General features: G+C 44.5%; 1 protein-coding gene across 1 annotated transcript in view; it reads right to left on the reverse strand.

Moving 5' to 3' along the window:
• LOC141116888 (NACHT, LRR and PYD domains-containing protein 3-like) overlaps nt 1-22,187 on the reverse strand; it is a 62,428-nt gene that overhangs the window by 29,302 nt on the left and 10,939 nt on the right. Inside the window, exon 5 of the mRNA XM_073609368.1 lies at nt 9,342-11,052. Within this exon, the coding sequence (XP_073465469.1) occupies nt 9,342-11,052 (1,711 nt within the window). The remainder of the gene's footprint in view (nt 1-9,341; nt 11,053-22,187) is intronic.

Here is a 22,187-nt window from a genome sequence, read left to right on the forward strand (position 1 = left end):
TTAACTCTTGATTGCCCCCTAGTGTTAACCCCTTCCCTGCCAGTGACATTTACATAGTAATCAGTGCATTTTTATAGCACTGATCGCTGTAAAAATGCCAATATACCCAAAAAAGTGTCAAAAGTCTCCGATCTGTCCGTCGCAATACCGCTAAAAATCAAATCACCCACATTACTAGTAAAAAAAATGCCATAAATCTTTCCCATAGTTGTAGACACTATAACTTTCAATATACCAATCAATATACGCTTATTGCGATTTTTGTTGGTGGTGAGGAAGATAGGAGACCCTCCCCCACATTCGGGGGAAGGATGCTCTACTTGGTTCCGTTGCCAGAGTCTGGATGGCCCATATCCTGTCGAAGCCAGAGCTAAACTACGGATATGGATTCCGCCAACAATGGACTTTTGCTTGAACATGTATGCTGGGGCAGCCACCAGCCTATAGTTAGGGACTAGGGCTGTTAAGGAATGTTTGCACTTTATCCTAGACTGTCATTTGTCGTTGTCATCATGTTAATTTATTCTTCAAGTAAAATGTTTGAAACTTTGCCTTTGCCTGGTCTGAAGTTACTAACTGGGTGCAATATAAGTGTAGTGCTACTCCCGTAGAAGCAACAGGAATGTTGCCCAGGTCCTCCCCAAAAGATTTGCCCCACAGCTAGGCACACAGGCTCATTCACACACTTCTTCAATAATCAGTCTAGGGGTGTTGTTTTTGTAGTTTTTATTTTTGGAGAACTTGGATAGGGTTGAGGGAATTGAACGGGATACTCAAAAAACAGGAACTATGTACAAATTAAGGACAGTAGGTATTCTCTCTGGAAAAGCTGTAACAAAGTTCATGCTTGCAGAAAGCAGTAGACATCAGCTTTAAGTTAGTAGTAGTTAACTGTAAACCTCTTTCTTAGAGCCACATGAGTAGAGTCCCTTTAAGTAGAAGATTAGCAGGACAAAGCTCTTCAGAACATCAGCCGTGTCCCCTTTAATTAGACCCACAGCTGACTATTTAGCACCAGAGGGGTGGCAACAGCATAAAGGTCCCCAAGATCTCTATGGAGCATCTGTACTGACAGGGCCCAAGGACAGTTGGTAGCCTCCTCCCAACTTCCAATCGATACCCTACAGCGATACCAGATCTTTAGCAGACAGCCCCCCTCTTAAGCTATCTCTCTCTAGCTTCAGTGTCTCAGCATCAAGGCTCTCAGGTCACCCACCTGAGGCCTCACAAAAGCAGATATGTGGCAACAAAGCCCTGGAGGGCAGCGAGCCCCTTCAGGTTTGACCATTCCTCTCCAGTAAAAACCCCAGAGCTCAGTGTGCTCAAAGAATATATACAGTCTCCTAGCATGCCATCTGGCCTGCCTCTCTTGGATTTGCCAGGGCCTTATCAATATTCATGCTGCCATCTGCTACCTATCATCCAGAAACTTCTCAAGTTCCTTGGATACAGAGCAAGCTATCAGACAGACTTGGCAGCAGCTGAGCACACTGAGCAGACCTAACTAATTTATCACAGCTACACTGAGTACAGTGAGTAAACTATGCTTTTACCTAACAACTACAGCCACTCTGACTACAGAGTGGCAACTAAATTTACCTATGAATACACACACCAATTCTCTCTAACTATCCTAGCACCTACCCAAGAGGGTGCTACATAAGTAACCAGCATATATAGTCTATATAGTCATTAAGACACATTGGAGTATGCAGACTTCAGTGGTACAAAGCTAATACAGTGTAAAAACACAGAGGTTACCAAGGGTAACAAAGCAGTCTGTCGTTAAGTATGTACATGTGGTGGGTGAAATAGCCTTTTGCAGTGAGGGAGAGGTTGTTGGCACTCCTTCATAGGGAGACCACATTCCAAACTGCCATTCAGGGACACCCCCTGGGGGGTTAGGTTGAGGGATGGGAGAATGTAGGTTGACGGGAAATTTGTTGGCGGGCGATTTGTCGGCGGGCGATTTGTCGGGCGAATGGCTGGTGTTAGTACTTAAATCATCCCAACACCATGCTTGATATGATGTCAGGATGATTGAAGCACATTTTTTCTATTACTACATTATAATATATAATGAAATAGTTCAACTCACCATAATGCAGAATCAGTGGGAATCTTAAGCTTGTCACTTGCCACCAGATGCAGCTTGCCACTTGCCACCGTCACTTGCCACTTGCCACTGTCGCCTGCTACCAGATGCAGTGTGTCACTTGTCACCGTCGGATGCCACCCGCAGCCTGCCAACTGTGCAGTGTCACTTGAACCTCCAAAATGCCCACTGTGCAGTGTCGCTTGCCACCGGAGCCTACCCACCTTGGAGTGTCACTTGCCACTGCAGCCTGCCCACCTTGGAGTGTCGCTTGCCACTGCTGCCTGCCCACCTTACAGTGTCACTTGCCACTGCAGCCTGCCCACCTTGGAGTGTCGCGTGCCACTGCAGCCTGCCCACCTTAGAGTGTCACTTGCCACTGCAGCCTGCCCACCTTGGAGTGTCGCTTGCCACTGCAGCCTGCCACCAGTCTAACACACCAGTGCCCCGGCCTCCCAGGGAAGGTGAACACCCCCCCGCTGTGGCTCTTCCCAGTGGCAGTGTGGCACAGGGGTTGGGGAGTCCCCTGCTTTAAAGCATGCTGGAGCCTGGAGCCAGGAGATGATAGAGGAGGTTTGTGCCGGCGGACGTCCATGGTGAAGGCGGAGCCAGGCCGGAGAAGATAGAGGAGGTGGGTGGAGTTGACATCCATGGTGGAGGCGGAGCCTGCACAAGCCCGGAGAAGATAAAGGAGATGGGTGGGTGCCAGACGTTTGTGGTGGAGGCGGAGCCGACCCAGAGATGATAGAGGAGGTGGGTGGAGTGGGCATCCGTGGTGGAGGTGGAGCCGGCCGTGCGGAGAGCACTAGGCGCAGAGGAGGAGGAAGTTAACTCCTCCTCCGCTTTGAATGCAGGGCAGGGATTCCCGGCCGTGACGTCACTGGTTGTTAGACGCTAGGCGGCTATAGCAACCAGTTGCCTGGACATTAGAAGAGTCTCACAGATGATTGTGGAGGCGGAGCAAGCGCCAGCGCTATGGCGGGGTTTGCTTCTCTGTCAGCTTCATTCCGGGACACTGTATTGTCCCGGAATGAAGGTGCCCGGGACCTAGGACAGACCTGTCGATTGTGGTATTGTCCCGGGCAGTCCAGGACATGTGGTCACCCTACTCCTTCAGCAGCGATCCATCTCCCATAGCAATGGGAGCAGATCTGCACTGCTGAGGTCCTCAGCCTGTACACAGGTACGGAAAAGATAGAGTTAAAGTGGTTGTAAAGTCAGAAGGTATTTTCATCTTAATTTATAACTGACACCGACAGGGAAGGGGTCAACATCAGGGGCGATCAAAGGGTTAAGTGTGCTCCTATGGAGTGCTTTCTAACTGTGGGGGGAATGCTGACACTGGAGGAAAACAGAGATCCATGTTTCTGCATAGCAGAAACATAAGATCTACATTTTCCTCTCTAGCAGAACAGCGGTCTGCCTTGTTTACATAGACGGACCACCGTTCTGCCTCTCCTTGGAACGATCGGCAGGTCCCGCTGATTGGCTCCCACTGTGTCCAATCACAGTGGAAATGGGACTCTGGCAGCACGCACCCCAGACCCGGAAGAAGCAAAGAATGTACAGGTACATTGTTTCGTGCAGCACTGCCGCAGTATATTGCCCCGTACACACGGTCGGACTTTGTTCGGACATTCCGACAACAAAATCCTCGGATTTTTTCCGACGGATGTTGGCTCAAACTTGTTTTGCCTACACACGGTCACACAAAGTTGTCGGAATTTCCGATCGCCAAGAACGCGGTGACGTCAAGCACGTACGATGAGACTAGAAAAGGCCAGTTCAGAACCAAGCGAGGCACCCTTTGGGCTCCTTTTGCTAATCTCGTGTTAGTAAAAGTTTGGTGAGAGACGATTCGCGCTTTTTCAGACTCGTGGCTTTCAGATCGTTTTCTGCCGTTCAGTTTGTGCTTGTGGGTTTGTATTTGCTCTTCAGTGCGTGCAGTCAGTTCGTATCGGAGTTTTCTGTGCGATCTTGTCCGCTCGTTGCTGTTTTTCAGGTCGCTCTTCACAGGCCTTGCTGTTCTTCAGTGCGTTCTGTTACTTAGTTCTGAGCAGCCGACCGTTTTCTAGCCATGTTTCGTATGCGTACTCCTCGTACAGTTCGTGCTGTGCGGGGGCTTGGTGTTGGGGTCCTGACCTTGACACAAGTCCAGTCCATGAACAGGGCGAGGAGGAGTTCATGGACCAAGAATTGGTTGCTTCAGCGTGACCAGTTCTGTCATATGCCTTTGCTCCGTGAGATCCGTGAGAATAATCCTGGTGATTTCAGGAATTTTCTCAGGATGACGGACCCCGTATTTCACCGTTTGTTGGCTTCGCTGACCCCCTATATCAGCAGGCAGGATACCTGCATGAGGCAAGCCATCACTCCGGAGCAGAGGTTGGTCGCTACCTTGCGGTATTTGGCGACAGGGAGAAGCCTGCAGGACCTCAAGTTCTCGACAGGCATCTCCCCCCAGGCTCTTCTTTGTGGACATTTACTGCTTGTGTTTGTTTTAGCTGACCCTGACAGAAATGTGTGGAGTGCAGAAAATGTCGTGATTGTGTAACCTTATACAAAGCACCGTTGGCTGTTATTTACTAAATGCAAAGACACTTTTCACTACAAGTGCACTTGCAACTGCACTGAAACTGCACTTGTAGTGCAAAGTGGATTTGCCCTTAGGAAATAACCCCCATTTTCTCATCAAACAACAATTACATCACCCCAAAAGTGTTGTAGCGTTGAGACAATAATCCACACATTCTTGATGAACAATCTTTTTAATACCAGCACAATCACATGTGCATTTACCAAAGGTTTTTCTGACAAACCGACATGTTTGTTGTATAACAATTTTTGTGGTGTCATTATCCAAAATCAAAATGTGCATTTTATAGAAAACAGGCCTGTGTAAAACCCACAAGAAAGACACAAATCTTGATCTTACAAAGTTCACATTTGGTAGAACTTGAAGGCAATATCAGACATGAGTATTTAGGAACTGTGTTTGATATTGCGTTCAGATGGGGGGAAATCACCCCTGGAAAAGCCAAATTTGGAAGATGCACACAAATTTCACAATGTCAACATGTGCTATCTGCCATCACGGGGGATGAAGGGACGTGTTTTTGGGGAGAAAGCCCTTCCTCACCGTTACTTTATTATTGAGGAAGGGGTTGCACCCCCAAAACGCGTCCATTGATCTCCTGTGATGGCAGATAGCACATGTTGGCACACTGTGTGCATCCTCCAAATTTGGCTTTGGGAAAAATCACAAAAACATTTCGCACATTGTAGCACACAAAAGAAGAAAGTGATTTTGAGGGGCTTTAAACTCGCCCCAAAACATCAATGATGTTTTTATATTTTGGAATAACATCATTGATGTTTTGCTTGATGTTTTCCAATTGTAAATTACACCCCATGATCTCCCCGATCAGGATCTGGGCACTTTCGGATGTGAAAGGATCTTCATCCACAACCTCACGATCACCTAAAAAGAAAGGAAACCCAAAATAAATTAGGTCTAAAAAAAATGCCGCCATCCATCTCTTATCTGAGCCTGTGGTCGCAGACACTCACCTGTTGTGGTGACTACTTCCACCACGTCTTCTTCCTCCTGCTCATCTTGTGTTGGGGGGATTTTCCCTTCTTCCAGAGGGGGGGGGGCTCTGGTCTCCTCGGATGAGGGGTGTCCTCCGAGTCTTTTCTCCCCTATGTAAAACAAAAATGGTATAATCAGCACACAGATATTTGATGGCAGAACTCTAAAGATGAAACATTGCTTGGAAGTGGGGTACAATTGTCTATTTTAGCAGAGTTCCAAGATGTAGCTTTTTTAGTGTCCTTTGTCAAGCTGCAATACTTTACCTGTTTTGTACAAGCTTCACAGATGGAGACCCCCCTATAGTATACACTGGAGCACCTGTGTGGCCCCCCTAATAAAAAGGGTGTTCTGGGGTCCCACACTAGTGCTCCAGTGTCCAGATGTGAAAACAGCTGCTCAGTGTCCTCTCCTTATACACAATCTAGTTTGCATTTCATTCTAGTAACAAAGCCATCTACACAACCCAATTCTTTGAAGACAAGTATAGGGCCTCAAAATGGTGGCCAAATGCATATGGGCTAAACAATGGTATTTTATAGTCCGAAAAAAAAATGTGTGATCCGAACGAATAATGTGCCCATGAACATGAAAGTTGCCATTTTAAACTGTACAACAGTTCCTAAAAGCACATGGAGCAGCACGAACGTAATAAACACAAGAACAATAGGAACACAGCACAACTACTTACTTTTTTGCAGCACTCTCTTTATCTTTCTGTACTGCTCATGTTCTCGTAATTTCAGGTCCGACCACCGCTTCCTGAGCTGATCTTTCGATCGTCGTACCCCGAATTTCCGGTGCAGACTCCTGACCACTTTCGCCATGATCTTGGCCTTTCGGACATTGTGGTTGGGGTAAGGCCCATACTTTCCATCATAGTCGGCCTTCTTCAGGATGTCCACCATTTCCAACATCTCCCCAAAGGACATATTTGAGTCCTTTACTCTCCTTCTGGATCGGGACGTTTCAGGCTCCGGCCTTTCCTCCTCCTCCTCCTCCTCGTTGCTGTAATTAGCACGATCCTGCTGTCTATCCGCCATGTGCTCTTCCTCCACTGCGCCGAACAAAAAGGGGCGGGGAATAGAACAGAAAGAACGTCAGGGGCGGGCGGAGTTATACGCATGCGCAGTGTGTATAAATTGTAACGCGCGCGTCTTACGTACGATCTGTGAGCGGAGGAAGGAGCATCGGAGACGCCGATCGTGCTAACGAAGGTAGGATCTAAACTTGGGCCTATACTGCTTCGAAATTGAAGCCTATATTGTAACAAGATTAGGGGAGTTTGGCCTGACATTAGGGTTTGTCTTGTGTTGTGTCTTGCAGAGAAAATGGATGGGTTCAACGACCACAATTTCCTGCCCCTGTTTATTGACAAGTACAGAGAGCTGCCCTGTCTGTGGCAGGTGAGACACCCCCACTATAACCATAAACAGAAGAGGCAGGCAGCGCTGGAGAAACTGCTGGAGTTGGTGACGCCGGTGGTCCCCACAGCAACCATCCCTTATTTAAAAGCTAAAATTGGTGGCCTGAGGAGCACTTATCTTAGGGAGCGCAAGAAGGTCACAGATTTCCAGAGGTCCGGAGCTGCAGCAGATGACGTTTATGTCCCCAGGCTCTGGTACTATGAGAGACTGCGATTTCTGTCAGACCACACTGAAGTCAGGAAATCTCTCTCCACTCTTCCTTCCACGCTTCCTTCCATCCCAGCTGAGGCTTCCGATGTCCAACCTGGGCCTTCCAGCCAGGAAGAAGTGGAGGAGCCCAGCTGGAGTCAGGTATAGCATTCGTTCTACAGATTTCTGGGCAATAAAGAAATGATGTTTACTAGATGTTATTATTGATCACTAATTGCTGATTAAAAAAAGTGCTTTACATATCAATAGACAGTAGTGGGCACCCAAAATTGGGACAAGAATGCAAAATGCTGGGCTCAGAAGGATAGTCTGTTATATTTGTTAACATTCAATTTGCAGCAGTCAGGAGGTGAAAATTGTGTGTGATTGATGAAAACAATACTAAAACTATGTCCCTTTTTGATACACAGGAAGACCTCAGCCAGGAGGAGGCTGTGGAATGTATCAGCCAGGAGGAGACGGGGATTAGTGGCAGCCAGGAGGAGGCGGGGCTAAGTGTCAGCCAAGAGAAGCCTGGGACAAGTCGCAGCCTGACTGAGTCTCAGGTCCCTCCCCTCCGCCTGCCATATAAAAGGGCCAGGAAGGCCACTCCCAGTCCTGTGCAGGATTCAGCGTACAGGCTGATCCAGGAGGCTTCGGCGTCCCTCAGAGCCTTCCCCAGTCCTGAAGAGGCCTTTGCCTGCATGGCTGCCACCAAATTGCAGGGCATGCAGGAGGGCCAACGCAAGATTTCTGAGGACCTGATTTATAAAGTCCTTCGTAAGGGGGAGAGTGGGGAACTGACACCCAAGACGGATGTCATTGAGATGGACCATCCTCCTCCTCCTCCTCCTCCTGCTGCCACAACTCCACCACCACAGCCAAAGCCTGGAAGAAAGCGTGGAAGGAAGACCTGAGAGTGATTGCCCTGGGTTCAGTCTGGTCTGACAGAAGATGCAGTCTCTCGTATGACCACAGCCTGGGGACACAGATGTCATCTGCTGCTTTCCGGATCTCTGGGACTTCTGGACCAGACTGCCCTCCCTTAGATATGGACTCCTCAGGCCACCAATTTTGCTTTTAAATAATTGATGTCTGCCCTGGGAGTCCAAGGCTTCGCCCACTTCTGCAGTTTCTCCAGCGTTGCCTCCCTCTTTGTTTTTTTATAGTTGTGACCCCTTAATAAAATATTTTTAGGTAAATTCTACTCTCCTGTGTGTGTTTTCATCCAAAAAGGACAGTTTGTTGGTGAGTATTCAGGTACATTTCTAAAGTACAATGTGAAATTAACAAGGGACAACAACACCAAGCAATCTCCTCCTACAGATTAAATAGAACAACATATCAATGGTGTTGTGGGAACTTGTCACAAAAAACACACAAACATTTTCGGGAGTACAAATCAAAATCACCAAAAAAAATAAAAATAAAAAGAGAAACACAAAAAAAGATTCTACATTAAAGTAAAAAAAAAAAAAAAAAAAATATGTTGTCAGATGTGAGAAATCAAAATATATTGAGGGAATCCCGATAAATAGTAACGAAAAAAGTTTGTGAGAAGTGTGTGTGAATATGAGCATCAAAACGACTTAATTCTTGTCACATTATAAAGAAGAAGAGAGTGCGCTGTATTAAACCATTTTGAACATTGCAGCGTGACGAAAGTGCTTTATCCATTACGAACGCTAAGTTTACCAGAACGAGCTGTCCCGTGTCGGAATTTCTTCTGAGCATGCGTGGCACTTTGTGCGTCGGAACAGGCCACACACGGTCGGAATTGACGCGATCGGATTTTGTTGTCGGAAAATTTTATCTCCTGCTGTCCAACTTTGTGTGTCTGAAAATCCGATGGAAAATGTCCGATGGAGCCCACACACGGTCGGAATTTCCGACAACACGCTCCGATCGGACATTTTCCATCGGAAAATCCGACCGTGTGTACGGGGCATATGTGTGGTAGGCGGTCCAGAAGCAGTTAAATACACTTTTGATAATTCCAATTACACCAGAAATGTGATTATCCATATTCAATATTTACATTAAACTCTTGATGTTGTGTAGAGCAGGTATAAGTTTCCTCACGCCTTCACTCGGAATATTACATGAACTTAGATTTACTTCTTCTATCTCTCTGCAGGATTGAAGGATAAAAGACAGCACAGAGCAGTCCAGAGGGCTGAGTGGGACATTAGAAAAGTCAACTTTGTTTGATATAATACTTTGTGACACCAGAGCCTTATTCCTGCTCTCATAGAAATAGTAGAATAGATTAAGAAGCTCTCTCTTGTTTTCTGTAGATTTGTCAGGTCTTTGTTTTAGTATTTTCTTCTGCATCCAGGTGATGACATGTCTGGCAGCCTGAGTAGATGATTCTCCCACATGAGACTTCAACATGGATCTAGTAGAAGAGTCTGAGAGACCACAGAGGAAACGGAGGAATATTTCAGCACGGCCGTCTTCGTAAGATTTAGCATCATCAAGTGTTTCCTGTAGTCTTTTAGGAATATAGTTAATAAAATGGACTAAAGCAGCAAAAAACTCCTGAAGAGTAAGATGTAAGAAGGTGTAATCCACATCAGGAGGCTGACCAGATTCCATTATGAAAGATGAAAAGAGATGTTTATCATTTCTCACACTGAATGACTCCAGATGATGCCCATCAAAGACAATCATGTGATTCATGACTCCATGTTCTGCCATCCACCCAATAGATGTCAGCAGTTCCTGGGCAGTGTGACCATCATCTTTATTCTGGTTGTGATTGGTCAGAATGTTGGAGACAAACGTCACAAAGAGTTGTGTCACGGTTTTGGGTAATGATGCCATCAGCTGATCAGTGATTGTTGGTTGGGATCTGAAACACATTGATAACACTGTACAGATGATCCAGCAGTATGATGGGATATAACAGAAAGTGTACAGCATGTCATTCTCCTCCACATAATGAAAAGCCTTTCCTGACAATTCCTTATTTCCAAAAAAATTATTAAAGAAGATTAGTCTGTCTCCATGGAGAAATCCCATGATCTCTGCTATTCTCTGGAAAAAATCGATAACAACTGATGCCAGTCTGGTTGGACGGCTGGTTATCAGTACAGAGCAACCCATAAGAAGACTCTGCCTCACCAAGCTGACCACAATCTCATGAAAATGTGTTCTCTGTTTTGTATTGAACAGTTTACATGATCTGAAATCCATTTGGTGAATACTTTCATCTAAGCCATCAAATATAAACAGAAGTCTGTCTGGATCTTGTAAAATATTTTCAATTTGACTCTCTATATATGGATATTGATGAAGAACCATCTCCTCCAAGCTGACCTCTTCCAGTTTATTAAGGTCCCGGACTCTGAAGAAGAAGACAAAGGCAAATCTCTGGTAGTGTTTTCCGGTCACCCAGTCATAGACAAACTTCTGCATCATTGTGGTCTTCCCTATTCCTGGCACTCCGCTCACCATTACTGCATGTGGTACACGACGTGACTGGTGGTTCCAACAGAACAGCTTGTTGGGGGAAATGTGTTCCAGTCTAGTTTGTGTTTTCTTCAAGCATTCCTCATGTTTTACCCCAGTCTGTATTAGCTCATTCTGGGTACACTGCCTGAACTGATCAGTAGAGACCACAATCAGCTTCACATAACGCTCATTGATGAGGAATCTTTGTGGTTCCAGGGTAGTTCCTGGAGGTCTATGCTCCACTAGAGTCTCAGTCTTCTCCATTAGATATCGTTTGTGCTTTTCCTGAATATCTGGAAATATAATGGAAATATTTTTATAACTCAGGCTAAAACAAACACTGAGATGTGATGTTTGATATTAATATTTTTTATGGTCCAGCCATAAATGTATAAAGTCTAAATTATATATCACTAATTCCCATACACATCTTAAAGTAAACTCTTAGGTTTTTTCACCTTAATGCATTTTTTGACCGGACTGGTCCGACGGAACGACTCTGTCGGACAATCCGAACAAGTGTGGGCTTCATTGGACCTTCAGCGGACTTTTTCTGTCGAAAATCAGACAGACTTTAGATTTGAAACATGTTTCAAATCTTTCCGCCGGAACTCCGCTGGACCCAGTTCCTATCGAGAAATCCGCTTGTCTGTATGATAGTCCGACAGACGAAAAATGACGCTAGGGCAGCTATTGTCTACTGGCTATGAACTTCCTTATTTTAGTCCAGTCGTACTTCATTACGTACGAATCCGTCGGACTTTGGTGTGATCGTGTGTAGGCAAGTTCATTTGTTAGACTCTGTCGAAAGTCCGTCGGAAAAACCGTCAGACCTTTGATGCCGAAAAGTCCGCCCGTGTGCACACGGCATTAGACTACAGATCTGAACAATCGAATAACTCATAAGTAGGGAAGAGCTTTGGGTAAACTTGTATATAGTTCAGGAAAAAGGTGAACTGATGCAGTCATTTACCACTATTACTCATTCTGCCTAAAATCAACTCAAACTCATTTATCAGTACGAAGTCACCAGTGCAAGTACAATTGTTAAATCTTAAGGCCCTGTTCACACACTACCGTGTCACGTTTCTAGCACTTTTTTTTCACTTTTTTATAGTGCGTTTTTGGAGTGGCACCATTAATTTGCATGGGACACCCTCTGCTTCAAAAATGTGCTAAAGAAGCTCATGCAGAAAACTTTGGACATGAGTTAATTGCGTTTTGCATTACGCGTTCTTTAGCAAAACATACGACTGCTACCCGTGTTTGGGTGCTATTAGGAAATAATGTTACCACAAGCACATCGAATGTTTTAGCGCACTTTTCACATGTTTCTGCTATGTATGGGTGTGAACAGGGCATAAGGAATCCCTGATTTATAGACTTCTACAAACCCAACAGAATAAAACAAAATCATTTATACACAAAAAGCAGATACATATTTGAAAAAAGACCAGAGCTTTTTCTCTTTTGAAATACTGTTTTATTCATACAAAACTTAAAAAGCATGTACCATGGTAAATTCAAATGTCCCAAGTGAGTGGGCACCTTAGTTTCTAAGATATAATGTCTATACCATTCAATACTGGATATACCAATATGTATACCAAAGCATGGAATTCCATAATATTGCTGTACATAAGCTCCAATCTGTAAATAGGTCAATTGTTATAATAATCAATTTCTTAATTTTTCTGCTTCACCATATATAAAAGAACCAATTGTACCATCATTAATGGAGGAATAAACACCGCCTATATAAAACCAACAATATAAAATTAAAAGTGACCAAATGGATTTGGGGCAATATGTATACTACTAAATCCACCTGAGAATAATGGTCATAGTGCCCTAAAGGAATAGATACAGTGCCTTGAAAAAGTATTCATACCCCTTGAAATTTTCCACATTTTGTCATGTTACAACCAAAAACGTAAATTTAGTTTATTGGGATTTTATTTTATAGACCAACACAAAGTGGCACATAATTGTGAAGTGGAAGGAAAATGATAAATGTTTTTCAACATTTTTTACAAATAAATATGTGAAAAGTGTGGCCTGCATTTGTATTCAGCCCCCTTTACTCTGATACCCCTAACTAAAATCTAGTGAAACCAATTGCCTTCAGAAGTCACCCAATTAGTAAATAGAGTCAACCTGTGTGTAAGTTAAACTCAGTATAAATATAGCTGTTCTGTGAAGCCCTCTGAGGTTTGTTAGAGAACCTTAGTGAACAAACAGCATCATGAAGGCCAAGGAACACACCAGACAGGTCGAGGATAAAGTTGTGGAGAAGTTTAAAGCAGGGTTAGGCTATAAAAAAATATCCCAAGCTTTGAACATCTCCCGGAGCACTGTTCAATCCATCATCTGAAAATGGAAAGAGTATGGCACAACTGCAAACCTACCAAGACATGGCCGTCCACCTAAACTGACAGGCCAGGCAAGGAAAGCATTCATCAGAGAAGCAGCCAAGAGGCCCATGGTAACTCTGGAGAAGCTGCAGAGATCCACAGCTCAGGTGGGAGAATCTGTCCACAGGACAACTATTAGTCGTGCACTCCACAAATCTGCCCTTTATGGAAGAGTGACAAGAAAAAAGCCATTGGTGAAAGAAAGCCAATGAAGTCCCATTTTCAGTTTGCGAGAAGCCATGTGGGGGACACAGCAAACATGTGGAAAAAGGTGGTCTGGTCAGATGAGACCCAAATTTTACTTTTTGGCCTAAAAGCAAAATGTATGTGTGGTGGAAAACTAACACCGCACATCACCCTGAACACACCATCCCCACTGTGAAACATGGTGGTGGCAGCATCATGTTGTGGGGATGCTTTTCTTCAGCACAGGCAGGGAAGCTGGTCAGAGTTGATGGGAACATGAATGGAGCCAAATACAGGGCAATATTAGAAGAAGACCTGTTAGAGTCTGCAAAAGACTTGAGACTGGGGCGGGGTTTCAGGACAACGAGCCTAAACATACAGCCAGAGCTACAATGGAATGGTTTAGATCAAATCATATTCAGTCAAAGTCCAGACCTAAATCCAATTGAGAATCTGTGGCAAGACTTGAAAATTGCTGTTCACAGACGCTCTCCATCCAATCTGACAGAGCTTGAGATATTTTGCAAAGAAGAATGAGCAAAATTGTCACTCTCTAGATGTGCAAAGCTGGTAGAGACATCCCCAAAAAGACTTTCAGCTGTAATTGCAGTGAAAGGTGGTTCTACAAAGTATTGACTCAGGGGGGCTGAGTCAATAACATTTGTAAAAAATGTTGAACACCATTTATCATTTTTCTTCCACTTCTTCATTTCACAATTATGTGGCACTTTGTGTTGGTCTATCACATAAAATCCCAATAAAATACATTTACGTTTTTGGTTGTAACATGACAAAATGTGGAAAATTTCAAGGGGTATGAATACTTGTTTCAAGGCACTGTACCTCAAAGATGCCCCAGAATAGATGACCCCACTTTGTGCTCGGTATTTCTGATACCCGTGTAATGACTGCACAAGTCTAAGGATAGACTGGTACAACCTGTCCACTTGCAGCAAGAATTGAATCCTAAAAAAACAGATAAGTACTTTGTTTTGGGAAACGAGAACCACCCTGCCAAGGAGTATAAACTGACATATCTGAAATAAATAGGGGGTGTTTTTTTTTTATTCCCCTATATAAATTATAAATATGTATTATCTTGTCTGTTCCTGTTATTAGCTAGTCTATCAAAGCTCTGATGATATTAATGGTGATGATACAATAACAAAGTTAGCTATAGAAATAAACACAATGCATAGAACACTAAAAGAATAATACAGAGCATATAAGATAAAAGAACAGGTATGATACATCACGCAAGTCCTTCCTCTGGGTTTGGTTCTGTATGTTGGCTGGGCTCCAGGACAAAGAGAAGAGGATGTCATAATGGGCCCTCACATTTTAAAGCACTCACAGCCACAACCCACACAACCACCCTCTGCCCACCTTTGTAGACTTCTGTCCAATGAGAAGCTATAAGGGGCTGTTCTTCCTAATCACCAGAAAGCATGTTATTACCATGAACATCCTCCAGGAAACATGTTACCGTCTTGAACAAGGGGGCAGCATTACTCTTTGAACACCTGCCTTGACCCAGGTCAACATTCCTGTCCATGTCTGGTTCCTTTTGATGTCGTTGCAAGTCAGGAAATCAGTCATTTTAATTGTCACCTCACCAGGAGGCCTGAGCTGATGCTCCTCTACCCCCCATTCATCACATCAGGAGGCCTATGTGAGAACATCCTTCAGGAGATGAATTCCCATTTGCGACCCCTTGTTACAAACACCCTGCTGTGTAATATTCACCTGGTGCTTCCAAATGACCTCCAGCAGGCCATATGGCTCTGTGATAACCAGAGTGTAAAATTCATAAATGTCTGATATTAACCATGTTGTGCCTTCCAACAGCTCCCTTTGTAGTCAAGGGAACAGTGATTGTTTGTTGTGGTCTGTCCAGGATTTGTGAGCTGAGAGTTTGATTGCTTCCCCCTGCCCCTGGAAGAAGCTTCCAGAGCATAGGAAGTTAGATTCAAATAATCAATTGAATATTTATCATCCCCCAGCCAATCCCTTGGAAGGTGCATCGAAAAGGTGGCTGAGAAAGTGATAAATGTGCAGGAGGTCTGAGCAGATGGTTCTTTCCTCTCCGGGGAGAGTTTGTCTCCTGGGAGGGGTTTCTGCCTCTGGGAAAAAGCACTACTGAGATAATAGAATGCAGTCTGGGCCTCAGCAGGATCTGGGCTGAGGGCCTATGGAAGATTGCTACAGCATTATAAAGAAGAAGTATTTACTGCACAGGAGCATGGAAATGTGTACTGGTGAAATAGAAAGTCCAAGGATTGTATGAGATAGAATCAGCAGTAAAACTCATTATATGCTACATTCTTTGTTTCATAGTGGGGGCAGGAATACTTATGGGGGCATCATTTGCTCAAGGGCACTGTGCTGAAGTTCTGGGCCTGGAGAAGGTGCTTGTTTTCTCCCTCATTGAAGATCTACCTGTGGATGCTGGGTGGCAGAGAGCTCCTGGGACACTGTGAGTAAAGACCTTGCTATGGACTGTTAGTTGTGCGAGTGCCAGTGGTGGGGTCATAGATATACTGGCCATTCCCTGCTACCCCTAGAAAAGTTGCTATTTGAAGATTAGTGAGAATTTTATCCTTCCATTATTGCTATTGATCATTTTGAAATATTCTGTGACCCTAAATCCCTCTCCTTTTAAAGCTTCAGCAATAAATGCTAAAAAGACATCCCCTACTAGACTGAGCCTGAATTGTCGGCTTTCATGGATCTGCGTGTGTACCTGGCAACCTCTGCACTATATTGGGAGACCTTGGTACATTCTCAGCAGCCCCTTCAGGGGTAAGAGCTACAATATTCAATAGAGATTGCTGTTTGTTTAGGCATATGCTAAAGATTTAATACCCTTGACACCAGGGGCGTTGCTAAGTCTACAAAAGATCTGGGGCTAGAGCCCATAGCAGCGTAGTAAAGAAAGTCATACACATGTATATACAGTAATATACGTGTGTGTATATATACCCAGAGAGCCCCCCACTTACATCAGGGTCCCCAGAGAGCCCCCCACTTACATCAGGGTCCCCAGAGAGCCCCCCTTACATCAGGGTCCCCAGAGAGCCCCCCCTTACATCAGGGTCCCCAGAGAGCCCCCCCTTACATCAGGGTCCCCAGAGAGCCCCCCCTTACATTAGTGTCCCCAGAGAGCCTCCTCCTTACATCAGAGTCCCCAGAGAGCCTCCCCCTTGCCACAGGGTCCCCAGAGAGCCCCCCACTTACATCATGTTTCTCAGAGAGCCCCCCCTTACATTAGGGTCCCCAGAGAGCTTCCCCCTTAAATCAGGGTTGCCAGAGAGCCTCCCCCTTAAAATCAGCGTCCCCAGAGACCCTCCCCCTTAAAATCAGGGTCCACAGAGACCTTCCCCTTTGCATCAGGGTCCCCAGAGAGCCCCCTATTTACATCAGGGTCCCCAGAGAATGTCCCCTCCCCTTGAGGACCCCTGCAGAGACTCGGGGCTATGGGCCCCAGATTCGTGGCTATAGCCCCAAAAGCCACCCCCTAGCGACGCCACTGCTTGACACACTGAACCCACCTTTGTAATGATTTCTTGTCTTGGTTCTGACAAGTAGGATATATTTCTGTGGATAAATGATGGAACTGCCCAGCAAGTTATTGTGACTGAGTTTGATTGCAGGTTTGTACATAATTGAGGGCCCGAATGACAATTGTACATTAGGAACCACAGTGCACACAAGGTGAATATTTGCTATGTTATACCCATGTTGAATAACTTAGGGCATTGTGGTTATGCCCTTTTCATCTAGATATGGCAACTTAAGAGGTTGTACAACCCTAGTTTATGACTTGGAAAAGGGAGGCATATGCACTGCCCGCATTATACCGTTCATGAGCTATTTGCCATTATGGAATTGTCAGGACTTGGATCACCTGCTGGTGGCACTGTGGTTCCCAGAGCCAAAGGATCCAATTCCAGTTTCACAAGTGGGTGTCTCCCAGCCAGCAGATCCCAGTAATTAGGCTTCACCTGATGCTGGCTGCTGGAAAGGTATATAACCATTCCCTTAAAGCATTTGTTAACCCCAAAAAAATAATAAATAAAGATCCTGTTCCTTTAAAGCATGTTATACAGCACAGTGCTTGTGTTGTGTAATTTGGCCCCCTGTAACACCTGAAATACCTGGCTGATCCTGCCAGTTTCTACCCTCCCCTCTGCAAACTGACCACGGTTTATCATGGTTGCTGAGCCCTGACACCGTGGTCAGAGTACATGCCTGCTTCAACCGCTGCTATCTGCAGCTCTCCCTGTGTCTCCTCTATCTTCCTCCCCCCCAGGGTTGCCAACCGCCAGTAAATTTACTGACAGTTTGTAAAAATCAGTGATTTTTTTTTACAACTGCCAGTAAATATCAGGGGCTGATAATTTCATGCTGTGTTGACTTTTAAGTGTAAATCAAGCAAATGACTTAGTTATAGGTATTGTCAGTGTTTCCATATCATGTTTATACTGTTCAAATATTCACTGTGTTAGTTTACAATAGGAGTTCTGTAATTTCTTAGGTTGCCAGTAAAAAAATGTGCTCCGCCAGTAAATTTTCCATGTTCTGTCAGTAAAAAATGCTGCGGGAGGTTGGCAACCCTGCTCCCCCCTCCCATCTCTGCCTCTCAGCTCTCACTATCGCTGATCTGCTCCCCTCCCCCCACTGCTTCAAAACTAACTGATCTGTATATCATTCCCTCTGTCAGATAAAAGCTGCATCCTATTGCCTGTGCTTTAAAAAAAAACAAAAAATGATTTCTACCTGTTTCAACAGTGTCTTGCAGCGATCACATGACTTCTGGCTCTCTGCTCCACTCCTCCCTGTCTGATGTCAGCAGGGGAATCTCGGCCCCGCCCACTGGAGATATCAGACAGGGAGAGCAGACAGCCTGGAGTCATCTTATCGCTGAAAGACGCTGTTAAAACAGGTAGAAATCTTTTTTTTTTTTTATAAAGCACAGGAACTAGGATGCAGCTTTTTACAGACAGAGGGGATGATATAAAAATGAGATAGTGGCTTAAAACCACTTTAACTTTCATCTGTGCCTTGACATTCTGCCTGTGAGCCACATTCCTGCCTGAGCCTGTATCCTGTACCTTGCATCCAGTACCCTGTATCCCGTTACCCCCTCTCTGCTCTCCTGGTTCCAATTTCTAGTCCTGATCATGCCCTGTTTATGTCAGCTTCCCTCCAATTGTATATAGTGTATTAAAATTAGGGCTTCACTTTTATTCTACTTTTTTCCACTCTGTTTATGGTCTGTTGGTAATGGATGGGTGATGTGTGCATTATTAAACCACTCAGTCTGATTCCATGTTCCTTAAATGTAGTCCACCAATCTGATCATTCTTGTTACCGCTGGATACCTGCATTCAGTATTTCTTACAAGAATTCTAGATTGACACTCTAATATTTGCATTAACCACTTGCCGACCGCCGCACACAGATGTACGTCGGCAGAATGGCACATGCAGGCAAATGGGCGTACCAGTACGTTCCTTTGAATTTGCCACCTTATGGGCCGTGCGTGCCCACCGCGGGAGCGTACCCACCGTGGGAGCGTGCCCGCTGGGTCCCGCAAACTTGATGTTCGCCGGCGGCCCGCGATTGCGGTGAGGAGAGGCAGAACGGGGAGATGCCTATGTAAACAAGGCATTTCCCTGTTCTGCCTAGTAACATGACAGGTATCTACTGCTCCTTGTCATCAGGAGCAGTGTTCTCTGTCATGTTGTAGTGAGCCCATCCCCCTAGAGTTAGAAAACCTCCCTAGGACACACTTAACCCCTTGATCGCCCCCTAGTCTTTAACCCTTTCCCTGCCAGTGTCATTTATACAGTAATCAGTGGCTATTTGTAGCTCTGATCGCCGTATAAATGATAATGGTCCCAAAATAGTTTCAAAAGTGTCCGATGTGTCCGCCATAATGTCGCAGTCCTGATAAAAATTGCAGATCGCCACCATTACTAGTAGAAAAAAAACAATAATAAAAATGCCATAAATCTATCCCCTGTTTTGTAGACGCTCTAACTTTTGCGCAAACCAATCAATATAGACTTATTGTGATTTTTTTTTAGCAAAATAACGTAGAAGAATACATATCGGCCTAAACTGTGGAAGAAATTTTTTTTTATATATATTTTTTGGGGGGATATTTATTATAGCAAAAAAGTAAAAAATATTGCTTTTTTTTCAAAATTGACGGCATTTTATGTTTATAGCGCAAAAAATAAAAACCGCAGAGGTGATCAAATATCATCAAAAGCTCTATTTGTGGGAAAAAAAGGACGTCAATTTTGTTTGTATACAGCGTCGCACGACCGCGCAATTGTCAGCTAAATCGACGCAGTGCCGAATTGCAAAAAATGCTCTGGTCAAGAAAGGGGGTAAAAACTTCCGGGGCTGAAGTGGTTAAAGTCCCAGCAGAGGAGACACTAAAGATGTTGTACAATCCGCCTTATTGTTCAGTTCTATGTTAAAGGAGGATCAATCTGTTTGATATTATATATGGAGGAGTACTTTGATTTGTACCAAGGAGTGCTGTGAATATTGGGAGTGCGTATCTCACATACTATGTTTATTTTGTAGGACATCTTTGAGGTAGCTATTCCTTTAGGGCACTATGACCATTATGTTTGGGTGGATTTAGTAGTATACTGGGTGGTACAGGTATTGATATTTACATTTTGCCCCAAGGGGCCCGTTCACTCTAGAATCCAGTGTGGGAAAGCCGCATTCCAGTGAGGCTTCCTGCACCGCATTCAAATCACATTGCCTTTGCGATCAGCTGCAGGGTTCAGTACAAAGTTAATGACACCCCAAAAGCAGGTCGCAAAGACAGTACATTTGCCTGCACTGGATTGCACTGGATCGCATGGTACTAAAGTACCATGCGATGCGTTTGCTGTGCATTTCAAAAAGTAGTGCATGCTGAGTGTCTTATGGGATAAACAATCTATTTTTGACAAAATATGGTCCCCTTGGCTTGCCTGTTTTACAGATCCCAAATGAATGACACTGACTTTATGGATAATTGATGGAGGATCCCCGATGGACTTACCTTTTCTTTCTTTCTCCTCTTCTCATTTCTTCTATGGCTCTTCTGATTCATGCTAGCCTTGGCACCATGCTCCAATGACTTTCCTTTTTCTTATTTTAGTTGCTCATGTTTGCATTCGGGGGTTAGAAGTCCCTAATGTGGGACCGTCATGTTGTTGGGTAATGGAAGGTTTTCTGAAAGCGGTAGTCACTTGGGAAAGGCTTTTTAGATTTTTAGGCCTATTTACAGTGACAACGCTTTAGTGAGATCCTGATCTCAGGATCCTTATGTATCTTGTTTTCATATTCTGATTATCTGGATAATTGTCTGAACGGCTACCTCCCAATGTTTAAGGCGTTATTGATGTCTCATACTTATGCCGCGTACACACGCTCGGAGATTCCGACAACAAAATCCATGGATTTATTTCCGACGGATGTTGGCTGAAACTTATCTTCCATACACACGGTCACACAAACGTTGTCGGAAATTCCAAACGTCAAGAACACGGTGACGTCACAACGCATACGACGAGCCAAGAAAAATTAAGTTCGATAGTCAGTGCGGCTCTTCTGCTTGATTCCGAGCATGCATGGAATTTTGGGCAATGGAATTGTGTACACACAATCGGAATTTCTGACAACAAGTTTGGTTGTCGGAAAATTTGAGAACCAGCCCTCAAATTTTTGTTAGGAAAGAAGTGGCCTCTATGGTAAGTAACTAAGGTAAAGTAACTAAGGTAACTAAGGTAAACATACTGAAGACTTGTACCATCATCCAGGAATCTAGAGCTTCCAACTCCTTCAACTCAAATTCCGACAGCAAATGTCCGATGGAGCCTACACACGGTCGGAATTTCCGACAACAAGCTCCCATCGAACATTTGTTGTCGTAAATTCCGACCATGTGTGTACGCGGCATAAGTCTATAGCTCAATACGAGCTCTCTGTGTTTATATGTGCTTATGCCCAGGTTCCCATTTGGGGCTGTGTGGAAGGCCAACTCCGATTGCCAAGTTCTTCTTTTGTTTCTCCCCCGCCCCATTTATGTACCACTTTTGTTACATGTACAGAGCACACGAGGACTGTTCACCACTCTGTTAAGTGATCACTTACTTCTTGTTCTCTTCAAACATATTAATAAAAAAATGAATTGAAACAGAAAAAGTAGTGAATGCATGGGCTGATTTCAGCCCATTCAAAATGAATGAGCTGAAATTGCACTGCACGGAACAGCACTCCTGTGCGATTCCCATGTAATTACTAGTGTGAATGGGCCCTAAATCCATGTTGTCAATTTTAATTTAGAATTGTTGGTTTTGTATGGGCAGAGTTAAATCCACAATGGTTCTTTTATCGATAACGAATTAGAAGAATTAGGAAATTGATTATTACAACAAGTGTCCTATTTAGAGGATAGAGTGTTATGTACAGCAATATTGTGGAATTTGGTGCTTTGGTGGACATATTTTTGTATACAATATTGAATGGTATAGACATTATATTTTTCAAAGTAAGGCACCCACTCAACTGGAACATTTGATTTTACCATGGTACAGTGGCGTCGCTAGGGGGTGGCTTTTGGGGCTATAGCCCCGAATCTGGGGCACATACCCCTGAGTCTCTGCAGGGGTCCCCAAGGGGAGGGGAGGCTCTCTGGGGACCCTGATTTTAAGGGAGAGGCTCTCTGAGGACCCTGATTTAAGAGGGAGGCTCTCTAGGGACCCTGATTTAAGGGGGGGGGCTCTCTGGGGATATATATACACACACACGTA

The sequence above is a fragment of the Aquarana catesbeiana genome, linkage group LG13 (assembly GCF_042186555.1).
Source record: "Aquarana catesbeiana isolate 2022-GZ linkage group LG13, ASM4218655v1, whole genome shotgun sequence".
Taxonomy (NCBI): domain Eukaryota; kingdom Metazoa; phylum Chordata; class Amphibia; order Anura; family Ranidae; genus Aquarana; species Aquarana catesbeiana.